Source organism: Gorilla gorilla, chromosome 15, assembly GCF_029281585.2.
Source record: "Gorilla gorilla gorilla isolate KB3781 chromosome 15, NHGRI_mGorGor1-v2.1_pri, whole genome shotgun sequence".
In the NCBI taxonomy this organism is placed as follows: Eukaryota; Metazoa; Chordata; class Mammalia; order Primates; family Hominidae; genus Gorilla; species Gorilla gorilla.
The window spans coordinates 81,067,807-81,095,364 of record NC_073239.2 but is presented as its reverse complement, the minus strand read 5'-3'; the positions used below and the strand labels follow the sequence as shown (position 1 = coordinate 81,095,364).

At 42.1% G+C, this 27,558-nt stretch overlaps 1 protein-coding gene across 11 annotated transcripts in view; it reads right to left on the bottom strand.

Moving 5' to 3' along the window:
- The window catches only part of SYNE2 (spectrin repeat containing nuclear envelope protein 2), a 374,696-nt gene that overhangs the window by 33,658 nt on the left and 313,480 nt on the right, over window positions 1–27,558 (bottom strand). For all 11 annotated transcript variants that reach the window (XM_055362017.2, XM_063697890.1, XM_055362019.2 and 8 more), the window contains 8 exons: window positions 27,371–27,515; window positions 26,044–26,138; window positions 24,553–24,787; window positions 19,885–20,079; window positions 17,552–17,677; window positions 8,706–8,861; window positions 6,577–6,735; window positions 5,047–5,213 (listed from right to left, as the gene is read on the bottom strand). In XM_055362017.2, the coding sequence (XP_055217992.2) occupies window positions 5,047–5,213; window positions 6,577–6,735; window positions 8,706–8,861; window positions 17,552–17,677; window positions 19,885–20,079; window positions 24,553–24,787; window positions 26,044–26,138; window positions 27,371–27,515 (1,278 nt within the window). The remainder of the gene's footprint in view (window positions 1–5,046; window positions 5,214–6,576; window positions 6,736–8,705; window positions 8,862–17,551; window positions 17,678–19,884; window positions 20,080–24,552; window positions 24,788–26,043; window positions 26,139–27,370; window positions 27,516–27,558) is intronic.

Genomic DNA, 27,558 nt, shown 5'->3' with positions numbered 1-27,558 from the left:
AATGATTCCAACCAAGAGAAAAACCAATGTAAACTTTCTGGGAGGGTATGCTTTTCCACTTCGCTGTCCAACCTGTATCAGATACCGAACGCTTTCATCAGATTATTCACACATGCTGCTAGAAAGAGTCTTTAAAGAGTTCCTCACCCTGATCCCAAGTCTCTAAAAGAATTCATCAAGATGTGCAACCTGCCAGAGGGACTCACTGAAGACACAGCCCCACCTGTGTCTACAGAGCTCTGGTTCATAGGACAAGCAGAGTTCTCTCATTAAGGAAATGGGGAGGGAGTTCTGGGAAACAAAAGTAGACGAATTTTTAAGGAGTTCAACTATTGGGTTTTTAAAAATAAGGGGAGGCATAGGTGAGATCAGGTGGCAGGTCAACTCCTTCTCTGGCATCAGCCCTATTGAGGGGATGAGATCCAAGGACCGTCTTTTCAGAGCTTCGGCCTGTGCTGGCTGTGAACATTAACCTTGCATCTTTCTGTCTATCACCCAACAATTTGTATCTCAACTGTTCTTAGGTAATCCAGATTCCTCCAAAACAGAGGAACACACATATTGGCAGTTCTGAAGGACACCTTCTGTAATTTAGTTGTCTGTCTTGCATTCAGAAGTTTTGCTGAGTCACTTTTCAAAGACGTTATCAAAGGCTGGGTGCAGGTGGCTCATGCCTGTAATTCCAGCACTTTGGGAGGCAGAGGTGGGAGGATAACTTGAGCCCAGGAGCTCAAGACCAGCTTGGGCAATATGGTGAAACCCTATCTCTACAAAAAACAAACAACAAAAGCAAACAACTATCCGGGCATGGTGGTGTGTGCTTGTAGTCCCAGCTACCTGGGAGGCTGAGGTAGGAGAACTGTTTGAGCCTGAAAGGTAGAGGCTGCAGTGAGCTGTGACTGTGCCACTGTATTCCAGCCTGGGCCATACAGCCAGACCTTGTCTCAAAAAAAAAAAATAAAAATAAAAATAAAAATAAAAAAAATAAAAAAAAAGAAGAAGAAAAGAGGAGGGAGAGGGGCTAATAGACACAGATAAAAAAAAGTTTAACTCTTCCTTTAATTTGACAAATGAACGTAGTAGCATATAATATTTCTTGTCATCAAATCAACTTGGGTTCTACATAGTTACAATCACCAAACATATATATAGTGCTTTAAATGACCTCTGTTGATGAAATTACCTGCATGTTTCATAGGAGTGTAGATGTCACCATTGTAAGAAGCTGCCTGAGGGCCCATGAGGACTTTTAAAAGCTCCCAGAGCAACAAGGAGGGACAGCCAATCACAGGCCTCTTTATACTCACACCAGGGCCCAAGTAATCTTATGTGCACATTCCTGTCCCGGGCAGAATTCCCATTGTCCTTGGCTAAATTATTTACCTTCTCTGAGCTGCAGTTTCCCTCTCCGTAAAATGAAGAATCACACTGACTTTGCAGTGTTGTTTTAAGAATTCAAATGAAATAATCTATGTGAGGAGCCTGGCACTTAAAAAATAAGCAATGTTGGTTTCCTCTCCTATCTATCCAACAATGGAGGCTACCACCTGAAATGATCAGAAATCTAATGTGGTTTTTAAGGAAGCCTATCCTAAATCCCATTTTTTCCTCCAGTGAATTAAAACTGATTTATTGAGGCCTTGGACTTCTGAAAACCATTCTTAACCTTGAAGTTAGTTTTATAGTTAAGATCTTGCAGTAACAAGGCCGGGTACCTATGTAGGATCACCTTCCAATCTTTTTTTTTTTTTTGAGACGGAGTTGGCTCTGTCACCCAGGTTGGAGAGCAGTGGTGTGATCAAGGCTCATTGCAACCTCCACCTCCCAGGTTCAAGTCATTCTCCTGCCTCAGCCTCCTGAGTAGCTGGGACTACAGGTGCGCACCACCACGCCCAGCTAGTTTTTGTATTTTTGGTAGAGATGGGGTTTCGCCATGTTCGCCAGGCTGGTCTCAAACTCCCGACTGCAGGTGATCCACTGGCTTCAGCCTCCCAAAGTGCTGGGATTACAGGCGTGAGCCGCTATGCCTGGCCGATCTTATTTTTAACAAGAGATGCTGTTCCCTGCCCACAGGGCCAAAGCAGAATACTGTGGGAAGGATGGAAGAGGCTACATGGTGTCCTGGATCCTGTGGGCAAATGAAGCCATCAGGGCATCCCGCAGAGCAGGTTCTTGTCGCCACTGTTCAAATGTAAAGTTTGCAGCCTGTGCTTCCAACCCTTCCCTTCCTTTGTACAAGGCCCAGGGTGAAGTCAGCATCAGGGATTCTATGTAAGGCTGATTATGACAGGTCCAAGTTTGCTGCCTCAACCCACAGATTCACCTGAACAATAAACTCAGCTAAGAGCTTCTTAGATTCTAGCTGTCTGTCTCAGCCTGGCCCTTGCTTTAAAATAAGAAAAATGATTCCCTCCCAAATTCCTTAGTGCTGAAGGGATTAGCACTGAGCACGTACTGCTCATTTCAGTGTTTCAAATGAGAGGGTCTGGGCTGTCAGGGAAGTGACACTGCCTAAGTTGAAATCCTGGTTATGTCACATGCTGGCTATGTAACTGTGGGTAAGCTGCTTAGCTTCAGTCCTCAGTTTCCTTCTTGGTATGTAAAATGGGACAATGGTATCTACTTTACAGAATCACAGTGAAGTTTAAGTGAAATCACACATAAAAGGCATATTGTTAAGAATATAGGCAGCTGGCAATATATTTGCTATTATTTCAACTCCTTTTCCCCCAGCTGTTCTTTCCAAAAAGATCAATAAAATTTTACCCACTGTTTTATCTCCTTCCCACCAAAAGGTTGGCTGAAGACAGGCAAAGAGTGAGCAAGGAAAGCAAACAGCCTGTTAAACTCCAAAGTGATATAAGCAGACCATGAATGATTAAAAATGGACTGTCATTCCAACCTTCAGGAAACATTAGCTAGATCTTGATCGTGTATGATCCATGAATGGGTTTGATGCCATCATACCCTCGACTAGTGCCAAGGGCCCGAGAAGACTTAGGCTATAAAGGTGACCACAAAGACACAATTTATCCCACAGAAATTATCTTATTCTTAATGAATGCACTGAAACATTTACTCATTTCAACAAACATCTGACGTGCTATTCTAAGCTCTGAGAATTAGGTAGTCCAGTTGCAGGCCTCACTGGGGAAAGACCTCTCATCACTAGACATAACCAACAGAATCATCTTCCACTCAAGAAACACACGACTTAAGAGTCTTCTCATGGAAAAGTAATGAAAACAACCACTCCATAAATGCTGGCTCATATGTGCTGGCCCTATACCAAAGGCATGACACATATCCTCACAGCAGACAGCACCAGCGGCCTCTGATGTAAGCCAATTAGACCCATTTTACAGATTTAGCAACTGAGGCCTAGAAAGGTTAAATCACATACTCAAGTTTCCACAGTGAATAAGTGGGAAAGTCAAGAATGGTTCAAAACTTGTGCTCTTAATCCTTACTTAGGTTTCCATCGTGCATTTCTGTAGGTTTGTTTTTTTTCCCCCAACTGGCTGTGGAGAGAAGTTGAATTTGGACCAGTCTATGTTGCCAGCCAAATCCCCCTAATATTTGTCTTCAGCAAACCCGCCACTGCTAAGGAACCAGGCATGACTCAGATATTTTTTCAGAAGGCCAAGTATTTAGCAGAGATTTAAAGTCTTCTAAGATTTAGCCCCAGCCCATCTTTCTAGCTCATCTCCTATGCTTGGGGCCAATGGGGCTTCTCATCACTTCCTGAACGGCTTCGATGCTGCTCTATTCTGTACCTGTTTGCTCTCAATGTATGTGTCTCTCTCTCTGCCACCAGTAACCGCAATCCCTCATTCAGGACCATCTGGGAACGCAGCCCCTCTGTAAGGCTCTTCCTAATCCCAGGAAGATGGGATCTGACATCTCAAACCACTTGGTTTTACAGCTGCTCAGATACCTACTCCCACTAATGTAACTGACTCAACTTACTTCCTGCCTGTAATTCTCATAGCATTTAGCTCAGTGCCTCTGTTGATTGACTCAGGTTCACTTGTGGTTTCCAGTCAACAATGAGGTAAAGAAGATGCCAAACTTAATAATTTAAATTATTAAATTTAAATAATAATTTAAATAATAAATTTAATTTAAATAATAAATTTAAATAATAAGATAAAAGTATCTTACTTTTATCACCTCCCAATTCTTTATTCACCTTATAGGTTCTCCTGTATATTCCAAATTCTATGTGTTGTTCAAAACATCTGAGCACACTGCTATGGAAAGGACCCGTGTGGCCAGTGGAAGCACAGCTGCACAAGTTGTCCCAAGGCCAAGTGACTGTTCACTGTATGCCACGTGGCCACTGAAAAAACATCCACTTGAGGTTTGTCTTTAGAGAGGGAATTTGAAGACATTGAAAAACTCTGGGCATCATCATCATTTTGGGAGGAGAGATAAAATTATCAGCGCTATTTCTGATAAGATTGCACTGGCCAATATAGCTTTGATTTGTGGTCCTTTGATTTAGGACTGGGCTGCGCCCAAATCCACATCCTAGGACAAGACACCCATGGGAGACCTGGCACTCTGAGCCCACACACTTAAGAGTAGACTCCTGCCCCTGCCTTGAGTGCAAGTAGTGGGGCAGTCATGGGCCCCCAGCATCCAGAAACCAGGCCTGTGCCCTTACCTGATCTGCCATACTGAGGCAGGAGCAACGGGCATGGCTCCACTGTGGGGACACACAATGCTAACACAGAGGCAGAATTTCTAAACAATACCCCCTCCCAAGGATCCCTTTCCAAATCACTTTCCAACTCTTCATCTAAAACTACTCCAATTCATGTAAAGTTGTAAGCTAAAGAAAAAATATTAAGGTGGGATATACTAGCATATAATTCTTTTTGTAACAGTGAAAGAATTTCCACTCATTTTTATCAAACTTTGCCTTAATCTGTAAACTTATAAAATTGCTGGATCATCTTAGAGGAAGACTGGGTTCAGTTTACTAGATCTGTAAAGTAATTACTGTTCCTGGAGAGTAATCATTTTTAGCCCATTTCTTACCTTGATCCGATGACATCAAAAAGATGTTGCCAACGATCGTTAATTTTGTTGAGCTTGTCATCGATCTCAGCTGCTCTTGATTTGTTGCTGGCCTTGATCAACTGGTCACCCATCTGCTTTAACTGTAACTTGTTTTCACTAAACAAGTTTATTTCTTCCATGCAGTCCTGGCAAAGGCACCAAAACATAAAGCCTGGCTAATTAGCCCAAACTCATTTCTTCTCCAGCCACAGACATACAGAGTTACCTCTTGAAATTAAAAAAAAAAAATTGGCCAGGCATAGTGGCTCATACCAATAATCCCAGCAGTTTGGGAAGCCGAGGCAAGAGGATCACTCTAGTCCAGGAGTTCAAGACTAGCCTGTGCAACATAGCAAGACCCCACTTCTAAAAAAACTAGCAAGGTATGCTGGCACATGTCTGTAGTCCCAGCTACTCAGGTGACTGAGGTGGGAGGACCCCTTGAGCCAAGAAGGTTGAGGCTGCAGTGAGCTATGATCTCGCCACTGCACTCCGGCACAGTGAGACACTGTCTCAAAACCTCATACCTTCTAATGAAGCTAACTTTTCAGTGAGTAGCTAAAAAGTCAGGCAACGCGCATCAGGCAAAAGCAAAATATGTAAGGCAATAATTATTTTTAATAGTTATTTAATTCAAAAGCCCTCTGTTTCCTCTCACAGATTTCTTATAACCTACGTGGGAGCTGAGGACAACTGAGCATAACTAATTAGGCTGCTATTGGTTACAGTTTTCCAGAGGTTTGACTGGGTGGTGTTTTAGGTGACTGCAGCAAGAATGTTATTACTTTTCCCTGTGGAGACCACTGACCATTTCAAAATTATGAGCCTCACTGCTGTTGGCCTCTCCCCTTTAACAAGGGGAGCTTCTTTTTTTTTTTTTTTTGAGATGGAATTTTTGCTCTGTTGCCCAGGCTGGTGTGCAATGGCACCATCTCGGCTCACTGCAACCTCTACCTCCCAGGTTCAAGCAATCCTCCTGCCTCAGCCTCCCAAGTAGCTGGGATTACAGGTGCCCACCACCACACCAGGCTAATTTTTGTATTTTTAGTAGAGACGAGGTTTCACCATGTCAGCCAGGCTGGTCTTGAACTCTTGACCTCAGGTGATCCACCCGCCTTGGCCTCCCAAAGTGCTAGGATTACAGCAATGAGCCACCACGCCAGGCCAAGGGGAGCTTCTTAATAACAACTAGAGAAACCCTAACTCACTTGGGGTATCAGCTGACATGTAAGGATATGTAAGCCCCTTCCCTGGTGAAACTTTCTAATGGAGAGAAAGCAACTCTCCTCAGTACCATGCCCACTGACAATGGTCTCACACTCCCATCTCTCTGGAACCTCCTCTCTTCCAACTGTTCTCTCAAAAGGATCGAAAATAGTGAAGTCCCTTCAAATTTCTAAAATGCTACTGGAAACACCTGTAACATTGCCCCTGTTTGGGCTTAGGAGTGAGGAGGGCCGACAATTCCATGGTAGTCATAACTACATCCACCTGGGTGTCCTCCCTTACCTTCTGTAACTTTTCAATCATTTCTTCAATACTAATGTCCGCTGTCTGTAGAACTTTGTTTTCCATCTGCACCAGCCAGGCACACAACTCTTTATTTTTTTCATTGAATACAACCCATGTATTGAGTCTGTCTTCAATCTCCTGTTTACGTATGGCCACCTGCAAATGAAAATACATTTGGCAGCTGAGTATAGCCAGGAAGGAAAGCACCCCCTTCTCTCCCTCAAAAAAACTGAGTTTCATTCATTTTAATCAGTAGCTCTCTACACTCAACCTTGTCTGGTTTTGCCTCTTCTAAACCTAGGGTTTAGCATCAACAGAAGTTCCTTACACCTGTGATAAATGTCATAAAAAATAACAAAATAAATACTGTACCTGAAATGTAGCTGATTGGAAGGATTGTTTTATCCAATACTCGTGTGTTACTATCTGGTTATATTAAAAATTAGAAACAGGAAAGGCTAGATGAAGATATAACCCAAATCCTTGCCCTTTTAACAACGAATCAAATCCTTATACCAACATAAGGACAATGTCCTATTTAACTTAAAAACTATTAATCCAGATAGAATGTCAATCAAACATTTATAATGCAAATGGACCAGGAAAACTACAGCCGTTTAAATGTCCTTAGTGTTATGCTTCAAAACAAAGCAAAACCAAAAACAATGTACATCACTCATTTAACCCACTTGCCCGTTATGCACTGGATTTTGGATGGAAACCATAAAAGCATCATCAACAGCTGGTCTGCAGCAAGCAGGCTGACCCCAAAATACCCAATACCCCATTATGCATAAGTAACCCCTAAACTGACATCAGCTAAGGGTCCTCCTCCTTAAAGGTTTAAATTTCACTAAATATAAATTTAAATAATGCAAATCAGCCTAACTAGATGTACAAAAGTATTCCCAGGTTTTAAGAATCTTCAGAATCTTAGCGTTAAAAGGGGTGGCTAAGAGTTCTTTTGGTAAAGTTTTGACACCCCACTATACGGACCAGGAAACCAAGGTTGAATTCTCTGAGATTTTCCTGCTGTGTATAAAGAAACCTCTGCTCTTTTCAGAGGAGAAAATACTGAATGCTTATATATCCTAGCCAGCCAAACGTGTTAAAAAGGCTTGAAAAACTATCCTAGAAAAACAAGTGTTGTGTTTCCATTCCTCGGGGCATCTGTTTATCTTTTAAAAATCCTGGCATTTTGCACATTGTCATTCTGATTGATTTCATAATAGTAACAATTAGGAACACCTGGGCCCCAGTCTTCCTGTCTACCTTAACTTTCAGAACACTTTTCATACATTCTAAACATTTTCTTTTGTATAAAAATTGAAAAGTTCTAAAAGAACATTTAAAATTAGGGTACATTGTGAATATTAAATACTAAAATCAAGGAGAACGTGTCTGAATTTCAACTTTTTAAATACATCTCTTAATTCACAAAAATGAGATTAAGGAATTTATTTTCGTTGGAATTCTCTGTTCTTAAAACAAAGATCTTTAAGACTATTTGAACCCCTTAATTCAATACTGATCCTGTCACAAGCCTATACCGTATAATACTCTATTAATACAATCCCATTCTTAATAAGTTGAAGTGATCCATTGAGACAACATAGCAGTTGATCATTTCTCTTACAGGATTTTAGAAACCAGCTACTTGAAATAAACATCAGGTTCCTGTGAATGCAGAGTACTCATATGAAATGCTCCCATGCCTGGTGGGCATGAAGTAAGACTCCTGCTGTTAGGCCCAGAAGAGACTCCCCAGTAAAGGACCTCTTCACTGGGTCCTGCTTCTGATACACTGATTAGGACTTGCCACCTACACAAGCCAGAGAGCAGTCTACACATCTGATCAGAATTGCAATTTCTGTCTCCACTTAAAGTGACTTTTTAAAAAAGTTCATTAAAAGCGTGCAAAGTTCTAGCATTTAGCGCTGGAGAAACAAAAGGGTCAAATCTGTTAAACCATGTTGCTGCCTTCTAAAGGAGCAGCGGCCGGGCCAGGGGTCCCACTGAAAAGGGCCTCCGGTTCAATGAAATTAAGCTCCTTTCTACTTTGTCTGGCCTTCAGAGACATTTCAATCCACTCCCAAACAGCCGTGCCCTGCAGTGAGCTGACTTACCCTTAAGCAGAGGTCCTCCCATTGTCTGTGCAAATGCTCTATTTGCTCCTTCAAAACCATCACGTCTTCCACGAGAACGTGCCGGGTTAAGTCCGCCTTCATAGTTTGAAGTTCTTTCAAGTTCTGAGTCCAGCTAGCCAAAGACTGTTCTAGTTCCTGCATTTAATCACAAGAAGGGGGTAAAAAGCCTTCAACTCAAGCGGCTGTTGTTTCCAAACCTGTAGGCTAATCCTTTGATTAGACTCTGGGGGAGGGGAGGCCAGGAGAGGGGGAGGGACCTTCTGAATGGGAAACAGGCCAAGACGAGCGCCTGCAGTTGTGGTTGGCCAGTTCTCCACCACCTTCTTATCAAAGGAAAACTCTTTTCTACCTTTATTTTCATTTCCTCAGGTAGCTCTGATTTTGATAGAATTTATTCTATTTTAAAGTCACATAGGTCTTTATTTAGAGGAAAGTGTATTTGGAGTCTAATAATCTTTACACACACACACATGCACACATACAATTTTTAATCCTGAAACTACATTTCAGATAAAGTGTGATTTTCCATTTAAAAAAACCCTAAGAAATGCATTGCTGCTATTGTGGCAATCATGTAACAGCAACAACTTCTGTTCACAGGGAATTATTTTTGGTTAACTTTTGAAAATAATGAGTAAGTATAACGGAAGAAAAAATAAACTTTTCTAATAATTGGCAAAGATTAGTTAGCAGATATTTTTCTGGCCATGGAAACATCTATCTTTTAAAATGCAGCATTGGCTGGGCTCAGTGGCTCACACCTGTAATCCCAGCACTTTGGAAGCCCAAGGTGGACGGATCACCTGAGGTCAGGAGTTCAAGACCAGCCTGGCCAACATGATGAAACCCCGTCTCTACTAAAAATACAAAAATTAGCTGGGTGCGGTGGTGCGCGCCTGTAATCCTAGCTACTTGGGAGGCTGAGGCAGGAGAATTGCTTGAACCCAGGAGGCGGAGTTTGCAGTGAGCCAAGATCGCGCCACTGCATTCTAGCCTGGCTGACAGAGTGAGACTCCACCTCAAAAAAAAAAAAAAAAGAAGCATCTGTCAAATTGAAACCTTCTGAAATCTAGGATTTACTCAAGAGATTTACTTTTACAGCAGGGAAGGTAAAAGGAAACAACCAAAACACTCAAGAGTCTACCAGGTTTTTACTGTGCTTACAATTCTTCATGACTTGGCACATTTTAAGGGTCTTCAGTCCTATCTGTCAAATGAAATCTGAAATAAGATACTATGCCTTTTTAATTTTTATTATTTTTTTAAGAGACAGGGTCTCACCCTGTTGCCCAGGCTAGACTACAGTGGCACGATCATGGCTTACTGCAGCCTTGACTGACCTCTTGGGCTCAAGTGATCCTCATGCTTCAGCCTCCAGAGTAGCTGAGACTATAGGCACACACCACCACACCTGGCTAATTTTTATATCTTTTTGTAGAGATGGAAGTCTCACCATTTTGCCCAGGCTGATCTCAAACTCCCCACCTCAAGTGATCCTCTTGCCTCAGCCCCCTGAAGTGCGGGGATGACAAGGGTGAGCCACCATGCCCTGCTGATACTATGCCTAAAATCAGGGATAAGTTTGAAAGGCCCTAACAATATGTTAATTCTGATTGATTTTCAGAGTTCTAAAAGCTACACTGGCATGATTTCATAACTTACCAACAAGAATTTATGTTTAATAAAATGGCCCAGAGAATTCTTTTTAAAGGTTGCATGAAGATTGAGGAATTAACACCTTTCTCAGAAGATAAATCATTAGGTATTTAACATTTTTATTACCTACTTTTGGTTTCACGATTGGTTCCAGTAAAGTAGATGACAGCAGATTCCACAGTGGAACACTTTGGAAAGCTACATAACATAAAGGGGGCCACCTGCCAGCTGAGGTGTACCACTTACTGACTTGAAATTGGAGATCTGGAAACCACTGAGCTTCAGACAGAGTTTCCCAGTCAGGTGGCAGGAAGCTCAGCCTGTCCAGTGCCCTGCTCAGAGGTGCTGGCTCGGCCACCAAGTTATGCCCGGCCAGGTTTCAATCAGTTTGGTTTGAATACTTACAATATTGACAATCGGAAAGTGTACAGTCACTGGATAAGGTTGAGACTCCTGTTTTACTCTCACTGCCCTGCTCTTTTCCCCTCTAACACTCACCATATTCATACACATACCCCCCCCCCCCCCCCATGCATACAGTGTGGCTATCTGGTGAACAGGTCTCTCTGGCAGACTGGACCATTAGCTCCACACATGGCAGGGACCATGACAACACTGCTCACGGATTCAGTGCCCAGAACCTGCCATGGTGCTGCTGCACAGCAAGTTTTCAGATACCAAAATGTACAGCTGAAAGGAAAGCAATTTGGCTGTATGTCTCGAGAGCTTTAAAATGTTCACAAAGACTAAATGAAAAAAGCAGGGAGTCAAACAATATATAGAATGAGGTCTCTTGTGGAAGTTTACTAGAGCTGACGATCAGTTTGTATAAAAATGTCAACAATCATGCCTGTCTTTAAATTAAATTGCTCCCTCTCCCTCTCCCCCTCCCCTTCCCCCTCCCTCTCCCTTCTTTCCACGTCTCCCTCTGATGCCGAGCCGAAGCTGGACTGTACTGCTGCCATCTCGGCTCACTGCAACCTCCCTGCCTGATTCTCCTGCCTCAGCCTGCCGAGTGCCTGGGATTGCAGGCGCACGCCACCACGCCTGTCTGGTTTTCGTATTTTTTTGGTGGAGACGGGGTTTCGCTGTGTTGGCCGGGCTGGTCTCCAGCTCCTAACCGCGAGTGATCTGCCAGCCTCGGCCTCCCGAGGTGCCGGGATTGCAGACGGAGTCTCGTTCACTCAGTGCTCAATGGTGCCCAGGCTGGAGTGCAGTGGCGTGATCTCGGCTTGCTACAACCTCCACCTCCCAGCCGCCTGCCTTGGCCTCCCAAAGTGCCGAGATTGCAGCCTCTGCCCGGCTGCCACCCCGTCTGGGAAGTGAGGAGCGTCTCTGCCTGGACGCCCATCGCCCGGCTGCCCAGTCTGGGAAGTGAGGCGCGCCTCTTCCCGGCCGCCATCCCTTCTAGGAAGTGAGGAGCGTCTCTGCCCGGCCGCCCATAGTCTGAGATGTGGGGAGCGCCTCTGCCCTGCCGCCCCGTCTGGGATGTGAGGAGCGCCTCTGCCCGGCCGTGACCCCGTCTGGGAGGTGAGGAGCGTCTCTGCCCCGCCGCCCCGTCTGAGAAGTGAGGAGCCCCTCCGCCCGGCAGCCGCCCCATCCGAGAAGTGAGGAGCCCCTCCGCCCGGCAGCCGCCCTGTCCGAGAAGTGAGGAGCCCCTGCGCCCGGCCGCCGCCCCGTCCAGGAGGTGGGGGGCGCCTCTGCCCGGCCGCCCCTTCTGGGAAGTGAGGAGCCCCTCTGCCCAGCCGCCACCCCGTCTGGGAGGTGTACCCAACAGCTCATTGAGAACGGGCCATGATGATGATGGCGGTTTTGTCGAATAGAAAAGGGGGAAATGTGGGGAAAAGACAGAGAAATCGAATTGTTGCTGTGTCTGTGTAGAAAGAAGTAGACATAGGAGACTCCATTTTGTTCTGTACTAAGAAAAATTCTGCCTTGGGATGCTGTTAATCTATGACCTTACCCCCAACCCCGTGCTCTCTGAAACATGTGCTGTGTCCACTCAGGGTTGAATGGATTAAGGGCGGTGCAAGATGTGCTTTGTTAAACAGATGCTTGAAGGCAGCATGCTCGTTAAGAGTCATCACCACTCCCTAATCTCAAGTACCCAGGGACACAAACACTGCGGAAGGCCGCAGGGTCCTCTGCCTAGGAAAACCAGTGACCTTTGTTCACTTGTTTATCTGCTGACCTTCCCTCCACTACTGTCCTATGACCCTGCCAAATCCCCCTCTGCGAGAAACACCCAAGAATGATCAATAAAAATAAATAAATAAAAATTAAAATTAAAAAAATAAATTAAATTGCCCCAGACTTGCAACCAAACTGTCAAAGAGAAATCAGATAAGTTTCCACCATCTTCATTCAACCAGATAAATTATCTATACCACAAGAATACCTGAAAATTTCCAATTTTTTACGTAACATGGGATGTAAAATTTCAAGTTGTTTGGCTGCGAAAAGCGGTGTGTTGCACAGGATTTGACTGGACTCTGCAGTATCAGGACAGCATCTAAGCCTTGCCTGTGGACTCAATTACCAGTGGAACTGTCAAGTCCCATTTCTCTGTACTACCATTTGGGTAAAGGAGGACCAAAAAAGAACGGGTATATAAATAAAATTTGACCTGCATATGCATACTCTATCTTTGGAAGAAAATACAACAAACTTGTAACATTGATTGCTTCTGTGGAGAGGAACTGATAAGAGAAAAATTTTACTTATACAAAAAATTATTTAAAAACCAAACTATTCCAAGGACTCAATCTTTGGACAAGTGTTATGAAACACAGATGTCCATTGTAGCAATTTTCATAATAGTGAAGTTAGAATATATATAAAACATATATGTAAGGAAATTATTCCATTCCTCAACGTGGCTGTAGTGGGAATATAATTTTTCTTTTTTATCTTTTATCTTTTTCTTTTTGCAGCTGTGCTTAGAAGGGAATATAATTTTATGAGGAGGAAAGTCAAGCTCAAATTGGTCAAGTGGCTAGCGTATTTCCCCCAGGTGAATCAGGGATGAAACATACTGACCTGGACAAGCTTTGGGTTACTTGGGATCTTTTCAGAATATGGTCACGGGTTGAACGAACTCAATGCTTTTTGCCTTTCCCTGATTCTTTCCACTGATAAATAGGATGCTGAGACCATGAAAGGTGAAAAGATCACACTGGAAACTGAGAAGTGTGATACTTGAGAAAAATTATGGCTGCTCAAGGGTTTACATTTCATGTTCTGCACAGGTTTCCAGACCTTATGGAAGGAAACTCTGTGTTTCAGCTGAGAGCATGACTCCAAATTATTTCCGTTGTTAACCAAAGTCTTGCTCTAAACCTAATGAGGAGGGATGATAAAAACTTTGAAAATTAGGCATAGAAATCTTGTTAACCTAATAAAGCCACTGACTGACACATCACCACCAAATATCACATTTAACAGTGAAATGTTAGAATCATTTTCTTCTAAAATCAAGAATGGAAGACTCAGCTATTAATACTTCTGCTTAACAATGTTCCGAAGGTATTGACCCGTGTAGGAAAAATAGGAAAAAAAAAGTATATTAAAAAGAAGAAACAAAAATAACCTTGTCATTATTGACAGATGATGATGGTCTCATAGATACCCCAAAAAATACATAAACGAATTATTGGAATTAACATAAGAGTTTAACAAGATGGTTAAACATAAATATGCAAAGACCAATTACATTTCTAGGCATCGGCAATAATCAGTTAGGAAATATAATTAGAAAAAGGCAGTATTTTCAATAGCTTCAAAAATATTGCACCAAGAAATAAATCTAACAAAAGATATATCTTTTGTGATTAGGAAAATTATAACAAGAATAAGCCGGGTGTGGTGGCTCAGGCCTGTAATCCCAGCACTTTGGGAGGCCAAAGCAGGTGGATCACCTGAGGTTGGGAGTTAGAGACCAGCCTGGCCAACATGGTGAAACCCCGTCTCTACCAAAAATACAAAAATTAGCTGGGCGTGGTGGCGGGTGCCTATAATCCCAGCTACTTGGGAGGCTGAGGCAGGGGAATCCCTTGAACCCGGAGGCAGAGGTTTCAGTGAGCCAAGATCGTGCCACTGCACGCCAGCCTGGGTGACAAGAACGAAGCTCCATCTCAAAAAAAAAAAGAAATTATAAACCATTAGTGAAAACAACTAAATAATATGACCAAAGGGAAATATATACCACAGTCATGAGCATGAGCAGGAATACTAAAAAAAATTATCCAAGTTAATCTAAAATTCAATGCAATTCAATTAAAACTCTTATCAGAACTTTTCATGGTTTAACAAGCTGTTCCTCAAAGTTACAGAAGATCAAAGACCCAGGGACATCCAAAGTAATGTGAGAGAACAAGGTGTGGGTATACATCACACCTGAAATAAAGATGTGTTACAATAAAGTGCAGTAATCAAGAGTTTGATATTAAAGCTGAGATACACACACCAATGGAACAGAGAACTGAGAAACAAATCCTGCGTTTATGGAAATTTGGTATTTGACATTAGACAATAAACAGGCACCAAGACAACTGGCTATCCATACGAATAAAATTAGACAATGGATCTCTGCCTTAAAACGTATGCAAAAATCAATTCCTCAATGAATAAATATGTGAATGTGAAAATCGAAAACTAAAAACTTTTTGAAGAGAATGTAAGCACGTATTTTATGACTTTAGTATGAAGATTTTGCAAAGGAAGCGGAAAATACAAATCATATAGGAAAATACTGACCAATTCATCCACATTAACAAAATATCTTTTGTTCAGCCAGCAATACCAAGGAAAACGTAGAAAAACAGGCTCTCAGATGGGAAAAGACATTTGCAATGTATATACTCAGTAGAAGAGGAATACTTAGAATAAATAAGCAGCTCCTTCAACTCAATAAGAAAAAGACAAATAGCCCAATGGAAAAAAATCAGTAAAAGGCACAAATAGGCAATCCACAAAAGGGCAAATATGAAAAAAATGTGCAACTGACTAATAAACTATGAAGAGATACTATCTCACAGCTGCCGGATTAGCAAAAGTTTAAAAAAAACTGACAATACCAAGTGACTACAGAAGGGATATATAAATTGTTATATATTCTTATAATGCATACTATACAGCAGTGAGAATGAATGTGCATTAGGTACCAACATCTATGACTCCAAATCAAAATGAGGGAAAAAAGTTACATTGTAGGCCAGGCGCTGTGGCTCACGCCTGTAATCCCAGCACTTTGGGAGGCCGAGGCAGGTGGATTGCTTGAGGCCCCAGGAGTTCAAGACCAGCCTGGCCAACTTGGCGAAACCCCATCTCTACTAAAAATACAAAAAAATTAGCCAGGCCTGATGACACACGCCTGTAATCCCAGCTACTTAGGAGGCTGAGGCACGAGAATTGCTGGAACCCGAATGGTGGAGGTTACAGTGAGCCGAGATTGCGCCACTGTATTCCAGCCTGGGTGACAGAAGGAGACTCTGTCTTAAAAAAAGAAAAAAAAAATTACGTTATATATAGTACTGCTTATATAAAGTTTTAAAATTTATGTATTTTGTCTACTTTTTACAGACAGTCTTACTCTGTCATCTCGGGTGGAGCATAGTGGTGCATTCACGAGTCACTGTATCCTCGACCTACTGGGCTCAAAGGATCCTCCCACCTCAGCCTCCCCAGCGGCTAGGATCACAGTCAAGTGCCACCACACCCAGCTAATTAAAAAAAATTTTTTTTTGTACATGTGGGGATCTCACTTTGTTGCTCAGGCTACTTTCAAACTGCTGGACTCAAGGGATCCTCCCACTGCAGCCTCCCAAAGTGCTGGGATTATAGTTGTGAGCCACCATGCCTAGCCATATAACGTTTAAAAACAGAAAGCAATTCTACATCTCATTGACAGCAGGCTGGGCGCCTGCTGTCACTTTGGGAGGCCAAGGCAGGAGGACTGCTTGAGCCCAGGAGTTTGAGACCAGTCTGGGCAACATGGCAAAACCCTGTCTCTACAAAAAATACAAAAATTAGCTGGGCATGGTGGCGCATGCCTGTACTCTGGGCTACTCGGGGGGGCTGAGGTAGGAGGATCGCTTGAGCTTGGGAAGTTGGAGGTTGTAGTGAGCTGAGACTGTGCCACTGTACTCTAGCCTGGAAGACAGAGCCAGACCCTGTCTCTCAAAAACAAACAAACAAACAACACTGACACTTATAAACACATGTATTAAAATTATTAGGACATGTGTAAGAATGATGAACACCAAATCCAGGGTTACTGACACCTCTAAGGAGAAGTTAGATCATACAGGACACTTGAACTGCGTCTATACTTTTTAATTTTTTAGCTGGGTGATGGTGTCATGGCAGTTTGTCATATTATTTGTTATGCCTTTTAGCACATCAGACATTTTTACAACAAAGAAAAAAGATGTAGGGAGAAAGACACTAATTTCTGGCCCAATTTGAAGTATAACGCTATTCATTTCTTCCTAATTTTTTCAATTTGATCCCTGAAAGTCACTGAAGGAAGAAAAAAATTAAAAGACCATTCCAACAGTCTCTCAATGTCTTTTAAACATCAAAGCTGCAGACAGAAAAGAGATGCAGGGAGTTGCTGACCTGGGAATTTTCCTGGCCCCAATTCCTATCCATAAGTTTGCCTTGTCTCCAGCAAAGGCCTAAAATATCCAGGAAGTTTTGCTAGTGTGGTATTCATTAGGAAGAATATATATTTTGGACGGTTTTATAAAAATGCTATACTGGAGCAAACCCCAACCTACTGGCTTTCAAAAATGAATTCTTTAGTCATATTTTACTCTTGTTTCAAAGAAGAGGACATTTGATAAGGGAACAGCTTTTACAGGAATCTCAGAGGCCACATCTTATATTACAGAGGAAGAGCAGACAGAAAGAGGACCTGAAGGAGAAAATCCCTAAGATCCTAAGAAGTGAGTTTTTGCAAAAGTCTTTCTCGTCTTCAAACAACAGTCGTAAAAAGCATCAATTCTAATTCCTTAAGAGACGAGCATGTTATGTTAGACAGATCAGGAAAATATTTTCTGATTGAAAATGAAAACTCAGTTTCAACACAGAAAGAGGCAAAGAAGCACTTCAAAGTACTCAGAAAACAGCTAAGTGATTATCTTGGCCACTTGTTTGGATTTCAATACCTTAATCAGCTCTTTTTCGTTATGGAGGTCCTCGTGAAGCTCTGGAAGAGGATCTTCACTTTGTGCCTTTAAAACTTGCAGCCTGCTTTTCAACTCCTTGATTTTCTTTTCACACTGGTCCCAGGTCTATTTGAAAACAAGATTAAAACTGGTAAGTATTTTGCTCTTTAGAATGAATTGTAGAAATAGAATAGCTCATTTAATCCACATAATCTTTCTATTAAGTTTGTTTTTAATAAATCACACAGACACCCAGTTCCTTGTCTTAAGCAGACTATGGTCTCCAAAAGCAGAAGGAACACCAATATGACTCGAGCCTCCTTGCAGCTTTACCTGTGGCTCATTTCAACCACCAGGCTAGCCTTTGCTTGAAAATAGTTCTTCCGGGCTGGGCATGGTGGCTCAAGCCTGTAATCCCAGCACTTTGGGAGGCTGAGGCGGGTGGATCACCGGAGGTCAGGAGTTTGAGACCAGCCTGGCCAACATGGCGAAACTCCGTCTCTACTAAAAATACAAAAATTAGCTGGGTGTGGTGGTATGTGCCTGTAATCCCAGCTACTTGGGAGGCTGAGACAGGAGAATTGCTTGAACCTGGGAGGTGGAGGCTGCAGTGAGCCAAGATTACACCACTGCACTCCAGCCTGGGTGACAGAGCGAGACTCCATCTTAAAATAAATAAATAAATAAATAAAAATAAAAAAGTTCTTCCTCCCTCCCCAATCCCTCTCATCTAACCAATGTGATTTCTACTTTAATTTTGGAAAAGTTCACACCTAAAAGGCTACTGTACGGATTAACTGTTAGCATTGACAGTCTTTGGTATATGCTATGACAGCACCACAGAACACAAGCACTCAGGCACCTTCCTTGTCTTCTTTTCCACCATCACCCCTCTCCTCTGCTGGCTGTCTTCTCCTTTCTACAGCCTGGCTTTAGTGACCTTTTCACATTCAACCTTCACTTTCCATTTCTCACCACTGTGCTGACTACCACCTTCTGCTTAAAGCACTTTCCTGTTTACAAAGCATTTTCAACTTTATTAACTCATTGTAATTATAATAACCTTAGGAGATAGACAGGGAAAGTATTATCATATTTAAAACAAGTATTATCATATTTAAAATGGGAAAACTAAGGCTCAGAGAAAAATGACTAGCCCGTGGATCTGGGGTTAAAAGCCAAGTCAAGGGTCAACCATCTCTTTTCTTCAAATTTTAATTGTTGAACAAAATAGGTGCCTGCATTTTGAACTATAGGGTATTTATATTCGATTCATTAGGATAAACTTCTTTTCCTGAAGTTACTAAAACTATACAAACCTACAATGAAACACTATTCTTCAGTACAGCTGATACCTAAACATACTTGGGTTGGCCTCAGTCTATGGTAACCCCTCACTGAAGGGAGGCCACTTGTCTAGCAATATTAACTATCTGGAACTCAACTCAAAAGAAAGCAAAGGAGAAGCAAAACCATGAGTTCTTCAAACTGTTATTTGCAATTATCATTATGCTTTACAAACATGGCAGATGCTTAACAAATGTTTGCTAGTTAACGAATTCCATATAGTCCATATATCATTAAAATTCAGACACTTTATTCACAGGAGAAATTCTCAAGCCCTAACTCAGCATATATTTACTCTTAATTCAGAAAAATATGTCTGGTAAGTTTCGTTATCTAGTTTTGGCACACACGACAGACTAGAGAGAGTAAGCTATAAGAAGTAAGTGAGCTTGGAGAAAGAAAAAGTAAAAATAGATAGCTTGACATTAAGAGGAGAGGAAGAAAAATGATAAAAACCATATCAGAACTCAAAGAGCACAGTAGTTCAGGGAGGGCCATAGGCTCAAAGTAATTCAGAGGCCTTGAGAACAACTTGGTATCTTAGCATAACAAAACAATAACGATTTTCCTAACAGTGACTCAAAATATAACACTGTAGTTCTTAAAGGTATAATCATACATTATTTGGAAAATTCACTTATATGGAAAAGTGCATTCTCTGATGATAGCAGAAAAATGAAGTGTTTCTGTCTGTTCCATACAAGGAACATTAGTTTTATGTATTGAACTTTCATTGAATATGTTTCCTGTTTCATAAAAGTAAGTATCTTAATAGAATCTCAAGTATTTAAATACTAAACATTGAGCTCTTGCAATGCTATATCATCATTTCACATTAAGTAACTGGCATGACTTACGGATTACAGCTTGAGTTGGAAACTCATGATACTATAGTTTCCTAAAACCATTTCCATTTTCATACCACAAATGAAAATCTATGTACTGAATTTGAATATCATGAATGGAAAAGTAAGTGGTGAGTTTACCTCTACAGTGCTCTGGAACTGCTTAATCATCTCTGCCAGCTGGGGCTCCATGTCTTTCCAGCTGTCCTGAAGTTGACTGATTCTCCTACCCACAGACTCTTTAGTTTTCAGGTCAGTTGTGAGCAGTAACTTTTCTCCAGCTTCCAAGGTTAGGGCATAGGTAGTTCGCCTCCTTTGAAAATGAATTTCTTTATTCTAAGAAAAAAAAGAAAAGTAATTTGCTTAGGTTTCTGATGTGTTCAAAATGTGATTGTGTGTGCCTGTGTATATTTCCTTCAGAGCTTTTCTTAAGAGTTAAACTAGATATAAATTAGACAAATTGGGTCAGAATGTACATACACACACACATCAAAAGCTAATGTTTTACATTGAGTAGATAAACATACCACTAAGTGAGGTGTTCTTAAAATAATTTCCAAAGTTTGGTGAGATAAGATTCTCACTGTAATGATTAGCAGCACAGAGAAATAAAAAATTATACATCATAGAATAATAGCCTGCAAGGTAAATGGATCTAAGAGTATTAAGAAAGTGAATGGAGTAACAGACCTGAAATCAAGTAACAGACCTTACATTACGCTAAACAAATATAAAAGGAAAGAATGCAAGAAAGGGTAAAATACAAAAAATATACATTTCTTAAGCTTTTTATGAGCACATAAACATGTACATCGATGTGTGCCCCAAAGGCGCAGCTTTAAAAAATTTCATCCGAATATCATGTAGGCTTTCTTAAAATTAAAAACAATTTAAAAACAATATTTTTAGACCCGGAGTGATGGCTCATGCCTGTAATCCCAGCACTTTGGGAGGCCAAGACAGGCAGATCAATTGAGCTCAGGAGTTCGAGACCAGCCTGGCCAACATGGAGAAACCCTGACTCTACTAAAAATACAAAAATTAGCCAGGCATGGTGGTGGATGCCTGTAATTCCAGCTACTTGGGAGGCTGAGTCACAAGAATCACTTTAACCTGGGAGGCAGAGGTTGCAGTGAGCCAAGATCACACCACTGCACTCCAGCCTGGGTGACAGAGTGAGGCTTTGTCTCAAGAAAAAAAAAAAAAAAAATTTTTTAAGAGACAAGGTCTTGTTTATTTTTATTTTTTTCTATATTTTAGTGGCGGTGTTACAGCTCCGTGACTGCTCCTGCAGAGCAGGGCCACTCCGCAGGCAGTGTGCAGAGAGTAGCGAAGGTCCTGTTTTTTAAGAGATGTGCCACCACACCTGGCTACATGGGCTTTCTTTAAAGAGATTGAAACTAGGTATTTATAATACAAAAATAAAGTAAAAACTTTAAAATTGATCCGTACTCCCAAAGGCATTAGGTTTTAGAGGAAAAATTAAATAGTTTTTGTCTGTTCTAAATATGTTTTCCTGGCTGGGCATTCTGGTGAGTGCCTGTAGTCCCAGCTACTCGGGTGGCTGAGGTAGCCTCACCAGAAGTTTGAGGTTACAGTGAGCTATGATCACGCCACTGCATTCCAGCCTGGGAGACAGAGTGAGTATCTATCTCTAAAAAAAATAAGTAAATAAATAAATAATACATAAATATTATTTCCTTCACCTTGAAATTTCTTGAAGGAGACAAAGTGTGGGCATTTTCCAAAATGGGAGCTGATAAACATCAACAGAGCATCACTAATTTACAAAGGCATTTCTGAGAAGCCTGAAGATCACCCATACCCAAAGGAGGAAAGCCAAATGCACCCTCAGGAGCAGCACACAAATAAGAGAAACAGCAACTGGACCACAGGCACTCCACGTGCGTCTCTCCAACATATTGTGCTGCGCAAATGAGCCACTGGTAGAAGACCTGCTCCTCCCTCAGTCTTCCCTAACTCGGTCAACAGCACACTATTCACCAAGATGCTTGAGCTTCAACCCAGAGTCATCCTTCATCTAGCTTTTCCTTTACCAGACTCACAAACCGACACTCCAAAATACAGTGTTTTGACACGCTGAACTGAAGAAGTCTCAGGGTCTCTCTGCCCTCCCGCACTGTGTCTCCTACAGAAGCTGAAGTCCTTTATCTGCCTAAGACCCGGACTCACCAAGGAGAATGATTGTTTTTTCTTTCCCTCCCTGTTACCTCATTATCTTATTGCAGAAAAGAAGACCCAGATGTAACCACACCCAAACAGGCTCTTTCAAGATGACTGCCTCCAACGATCACTGAAATTCCAAAGGATAACCTTTTTTTTTTTTTTGAGACAGGTCTTGCTCTGTTACCCAGGCTGGAGTGCAGTGGTGCGACCATGGCTCGTTGCAGCCTCAACCTCCCGGGCTCAAGTGTGACCCTCCTGAGCAGCTGGGAGTACAGGTGTGCACCACCACACCTGGCTAAATTTTGAATTTTTTTGTAGAGACAGGGGTCTCACTATGTTGTACACAGGCTGGTCTCAAACTGGGCTCAAGGGATCCTCCCATCTCGGCCTCCCAAAGTGTTAGGATTACAGCCAATTCTCATCAAACTGTGGCACCTCTGTCCCCTCCTCTCAAACTCATGTGGACACATATGATAGCCTTCATTGTTAGAGTGTGGCAGAAGCGATATATGTGACTTCTGAGGCTGGGTTTATAGGGCAATACAGCTTGTTCTTGGGATAAGAATCTCTGAAGCCATTGGGGTACCATATAAGAAGTCTGGCCACTGGAAGCCCTCACGTGGCAACACCACAGAGAATGATGCCCAAGGAGAGGAGCTCCACTGTCCCAGCTCCTTGCTGCTCCAGTTGTTCCAGCCTAAGCATCAGTCATGTGAGTGAGCTTCAGATGACGCCAGCCCCAGCCACCATCTGACTGCAACTGCCTGAGAGACCCCAAGCAGGAACCAACAACTCCTGTCAACCCCAAGAATGACGAGACAGAATGATGAGTGTCATTATGCAGCGATAGGTAAGTGAGATGTTAGGATTCCTACTTTTCCTTTAGCTCCCCTACAATCAGGAACAGCCAGAGTGATCTTTAAAAAATATGGGGCTGGGCACAGTGGCTCACGCCTGTAATCCCAGCACTTTGGGAGGCTGAGGTGGGTGGATCACCTGAGGTCAGGAGTTCGAGACCAGCCTGGCCAACAGGGTGAAACCTTGTCTCTACTAAAAATACAAAAATTAGCTGGGCATGGTGGCAGGCGCCTGTAATCCCAGCTACTTGGGAGGCTGAGACACGAGAATTGCTTCAACCTGGGAGGCAGAGGTTGCAGTGAGCCAAGATCGCAACACTGCACTCCAGCCTGGGCGACAGAGCGAGACTCTGTCCCAAAAAAAAGAAAAACAAGCAAACAGTGTCATGCTGCCCTCTCCCTCAGCTGAAATGCTTCAAAGGCTCCCTGGTTCCACCCAGACCAGGTAATCCAGCTGCCACACTCAACCTGCAAAACACTCCTCCCTACCTGCCTTTCTAGTTCACTTCCTGCCACTACTGCCTTGCCAGCTCTGTGCCAGTCACACTGGCCTTTTTGCTGTTCCTCTGCTGTGCTAAGCTTGTTCTCATCTTGGGGACTTGGAGTAAGCCTCTCCTTCGGTCTGAAAGGCTCTTTCCTTAGATCTTGCATGGCTGGCTCCTTCTCATCATTCAGTCCCAGGTTAAATGTCACATGGCCAGAGACAACCCAATCTAAAGGAGCCACACATCCCCATCTCTACTGGCCCTGTTTTAATGATCTACGTAAGTCTTATTACAATCTGATATTTTATTATTTATTAATTTATCTGATTAATTATTCTGGTTTACTTACTACTTTGTCTGCCCTTATGAGAGCGAAGGTCTTCTCTCCATCCACAGAATACACTCAGCACTTAGGACAGTGATTGGCACAGAGAAGGTACTCAATTAATATGCGATGATTGCATAATGAGTGAGGGCTGTACAGGATTTCAGGGGGGTGGTGTTTGTTGAGAGGCTTCTCTAAGGTGGAGAGTAGCTCTACAGCTCCATGGGACATGCCAACCACCTATGCTAATCCTGTGCTCATCAGGCAAGTTTCTTTTGGAAAGCTTTGTTGGCTGAATGAATTTGCCCCTTTATTTTTTTTTTTTTAAATTAGTTTTTAAAATTTTGTGAGTGCATGAGGTTTTTAAATATAGGCATGCAATGTCCAATAAGCACATCATGGAGAACGGGGTTTCCATCCCCTCAAGCATTTATCCTTTGAGTTACAAATAATCCAATTACATTCCTTATTTAAAAATATACAATTAAATTATTATCGACTATAGTCACCCTACTGTGCTATCAAATAGTAGGTCTTATTCATTCTATTTTTTTTTGTACCCATTAAATTTGCCCTTCAAGAGTAAACAATGCCATCACTGTACATTACTACACTAATGGTCAATTTATACATTAGTCAGTGGCTTAAGAATCTGGGTGGTTTGAGTCTGTTGCCCTAAACCTCCCCCAATTTATTCACCCATCTCCACTCCATGCCTCCTCTCATGGCCCAAGAGAACCCTAGTATTTCTGGATGAATGGGTAATATCGGGTTTCCAAACCCACAATGCTGGGGACTGGGCTGTGAGGGGTGGTGACTGCACCTTGCTGGCCTCACACTGCAGAGAGCCCACTTGGATCACAACATCATCAAAAACATTAAACCAAAGGTGAATGAACATCTTGCAAACAATGACCACCCTGCAGTTCTCACACTGCTACAATGCATACACTACCTTCAGCTCATGGATCAGACTTCTGGTTTGGTAGAGGCTGACGCGCTCCTGGCCCTTCACTGCAGATAGCAGGTGGCTGGTGTCAGTGAGGAAGCGAAACAAGTTCTCCACAGAAGTAGTGAAATCTTGCCACTGCCTCACCAGCCCATCAACATCACCCTTCCTCTGCCAAACACCCTGGACAGCATTCTGCCACCGATCCGTCAGCTTTGAGAATTCTGTAATAAATTCTGGTCTGGGGAAAAACAAATGGTTATAGAATCCAGACATCGACATGTAGAAAAAATAACTATCAGTGGGTAATAGCAGCTCAGATTCAGTTTTTATAAGTACAATTTACATGAAAAAAATCCCAACTTCTAAACAACTGAGTGCTATTCAATTTAAACATGATTAAGGCTTTGGGAAGGGCAGCATGCAGACTGAGTTTAGCAGAAGGTATCTGCACGTAACCTGGTATTTTGCCAGCATGCATAACCATTCCCTTAAACAAATTGAAGCTGTTTTAATATACATTATGCCAAATGTGGAAAGGAAAACTAGAAACTGGATCAAAGGGAAACAGATGAACAGGCAGGTACTTTGTAACACTATGGATTACTTGAGTGTACTTTACATAATTTTAGCAATAAAGAGCATGCTTTATTGCAGCTACTCAACAGTTCTTTTCTGGATAAATAATATACTTCACACAAGAAATAAGGCCTCTTGCTTATTATGGGAAAGTCACGTTTTTCTGTACAGATCAAATAGAAATTAGCTTATCATCCTGGAACTGGCTTGCATTTACTGCTTCAGAGCTAGGGAGAAAAGGGCTTTACATTTCTTAGTCATGCTGAAAGAAGATTCAGAGGTGTATGGATGGTGATGTGGAAGAAAAATCATACCCATTAGGACATTTAGAGAAGTATTTAAATGGCCAGGCCATTTCCAGGCTATCTGCCATGTGTACAGCTGCATGAGCAGACTCACTCAGCATTAGCAGACTGGCCAAAGATGCTCTGTTCAGCCTGATTGGCACTGCCCAGTGACCCTAAGCCCACATATGTAGCATGGAGAGAAAGCCCTTCTTTCAGACTTATAGGATTTAGCTACCTACTGGGAACACTAGGAATAATAATTTTTTAGAAATTATTTTTTAAGTCGCAAAACATCATGAGGATGATGGTAGAGAAGGAAACAGTACAGAAGAATCATTTGGGGTCACAAACTTAGTTAACTATACTTGAGAAGTGGGCATTTTCCAAAGCTTCTGGGCTGCTAACCCCATCCACCTACCATACAGAAAAGGTGTCTGTCACAGATGTTTTTATGGTCACCCAGCAAGATCTAGTCCCACTACATAGTTAGAAGCCTGGTCCTATGGTGATCTGTCAACCAACAGGGCACAGGGAACCAACATGGTCAAGGTTCACATGGTGGAAAGCCTGCCATGACTGAGTGCATTACCTTCCATCCGCCCACAACCTTCATGAGCCCCAGACAGCTCACCTGTTCTCTATTTCTGTTGTGTCCAGGAGTTGTAAGGACTGGGTGACATAGGAATCAGCAATTGTCTGGTTTATAGAAACTTCAGCTTCTAACATCTGTATATGAGTCCAAGCAGAAAATATCAGCTAGTAAAATTCATTTTATGAATCTCGGAACCTACATTTCCTATTAAAATCTAAGCTTACAAAGGATATGAGGGATAATTAATTTTCATATTATTTGAACCTACTGCAAAAAATGTTCAACTATCATATCAACATCACCTATGAATATATTCTTAAAAGCAAACAGGTCTAATAATAATTACATCTAATACCCATTTGTTGGGCATTTACGATTTGGTAGGCACTGTAAAACATGCATTGTCTCATTTATTTCTCAGCCTTAGGATTTAAGCACTATTATTACATCCATTTGAAGAGGAGGAAACTAAGGTATAAAGAGGTTCAGTAACTTACTTAAGGCCACTCAGCTTTTTGGGGGGGTGATTTCATTTTAATTGGATGATCTTAATGTAGCAATGTAGACTTCAATCAGTTACATTAAAAAGTTGCAGTGAAGTAATTCTGCACACTTTTGAAACGTGTCCTTTGTAATCCCAGCACTTTGGGAGGCCGAGGCAGGCGGATCACTTGAGGTCAGAAGTTCGAGACCAGCCTGGCCAACATGGTGAACCCCATCTCTACTAAAAATACAAAAATTAGCCAGGTGCAGTGGCACATGCCTATAGTCCCAGCTACTCGGAAGGGTAAGGCACGAGAATTGCTTGAGCCTGGGGGGTGGAAGTTTCAGTGAGCCAAGATTGCGCCACTGCACTCCAGCCTGGGTGACAGAGGAAGACTCTGTCTCCCCCTCAAAAAAAAGCAGGATCTGCCTATAACCACCAGGCGTATTTTCAAATACATGTCAGCATAAGTACTGAGGAAACTCCTGTGAAATTATTAACGCTACAGTTATAATTATACCAGGTGCTTTAATACTATGGAGAATTATTGAGTGAAAATACAAACATGAGTCAAAGTATTTTATTATACTCGATAGAATGGTATAATGTTTGCATTTTGTGGAAGCAAAGTTGTACTAGAAGCTTCCATGTACTGCAGAAAATCTAGGAGTCCTCTCCCTAATAAAACAGAGCAGTAATGTTGAAATTTATGAAACGTACGAGAATTTTACAAATGACCAACTGACAACTGAATTTGCTTAAAGGTATACATTCTGTGTTTAGGGACTGATAGGTACACTCCCTGTGTTTTATTTAAAGCTATCTTTCCCTGACTCCTGCCCCAGATGAGCGGTTCGAGGGTGGCAGAGAACACAGGTTTACCTCATAGGTTTTCTGCTGCTCCAGGAGCTCAGGAAGGCTGTTAGCCACATCCACTTTGAGTGCTTCTTCTATCTTCTCCAAAAGTTGGATCCACTTTTCACAGCAATAAAGAAACTTTTCATTCAATCCAATTCCCTGAAGCTCACTACAAAGGTTTAAAACAAAAAACACCCATGTTAACAACGCCA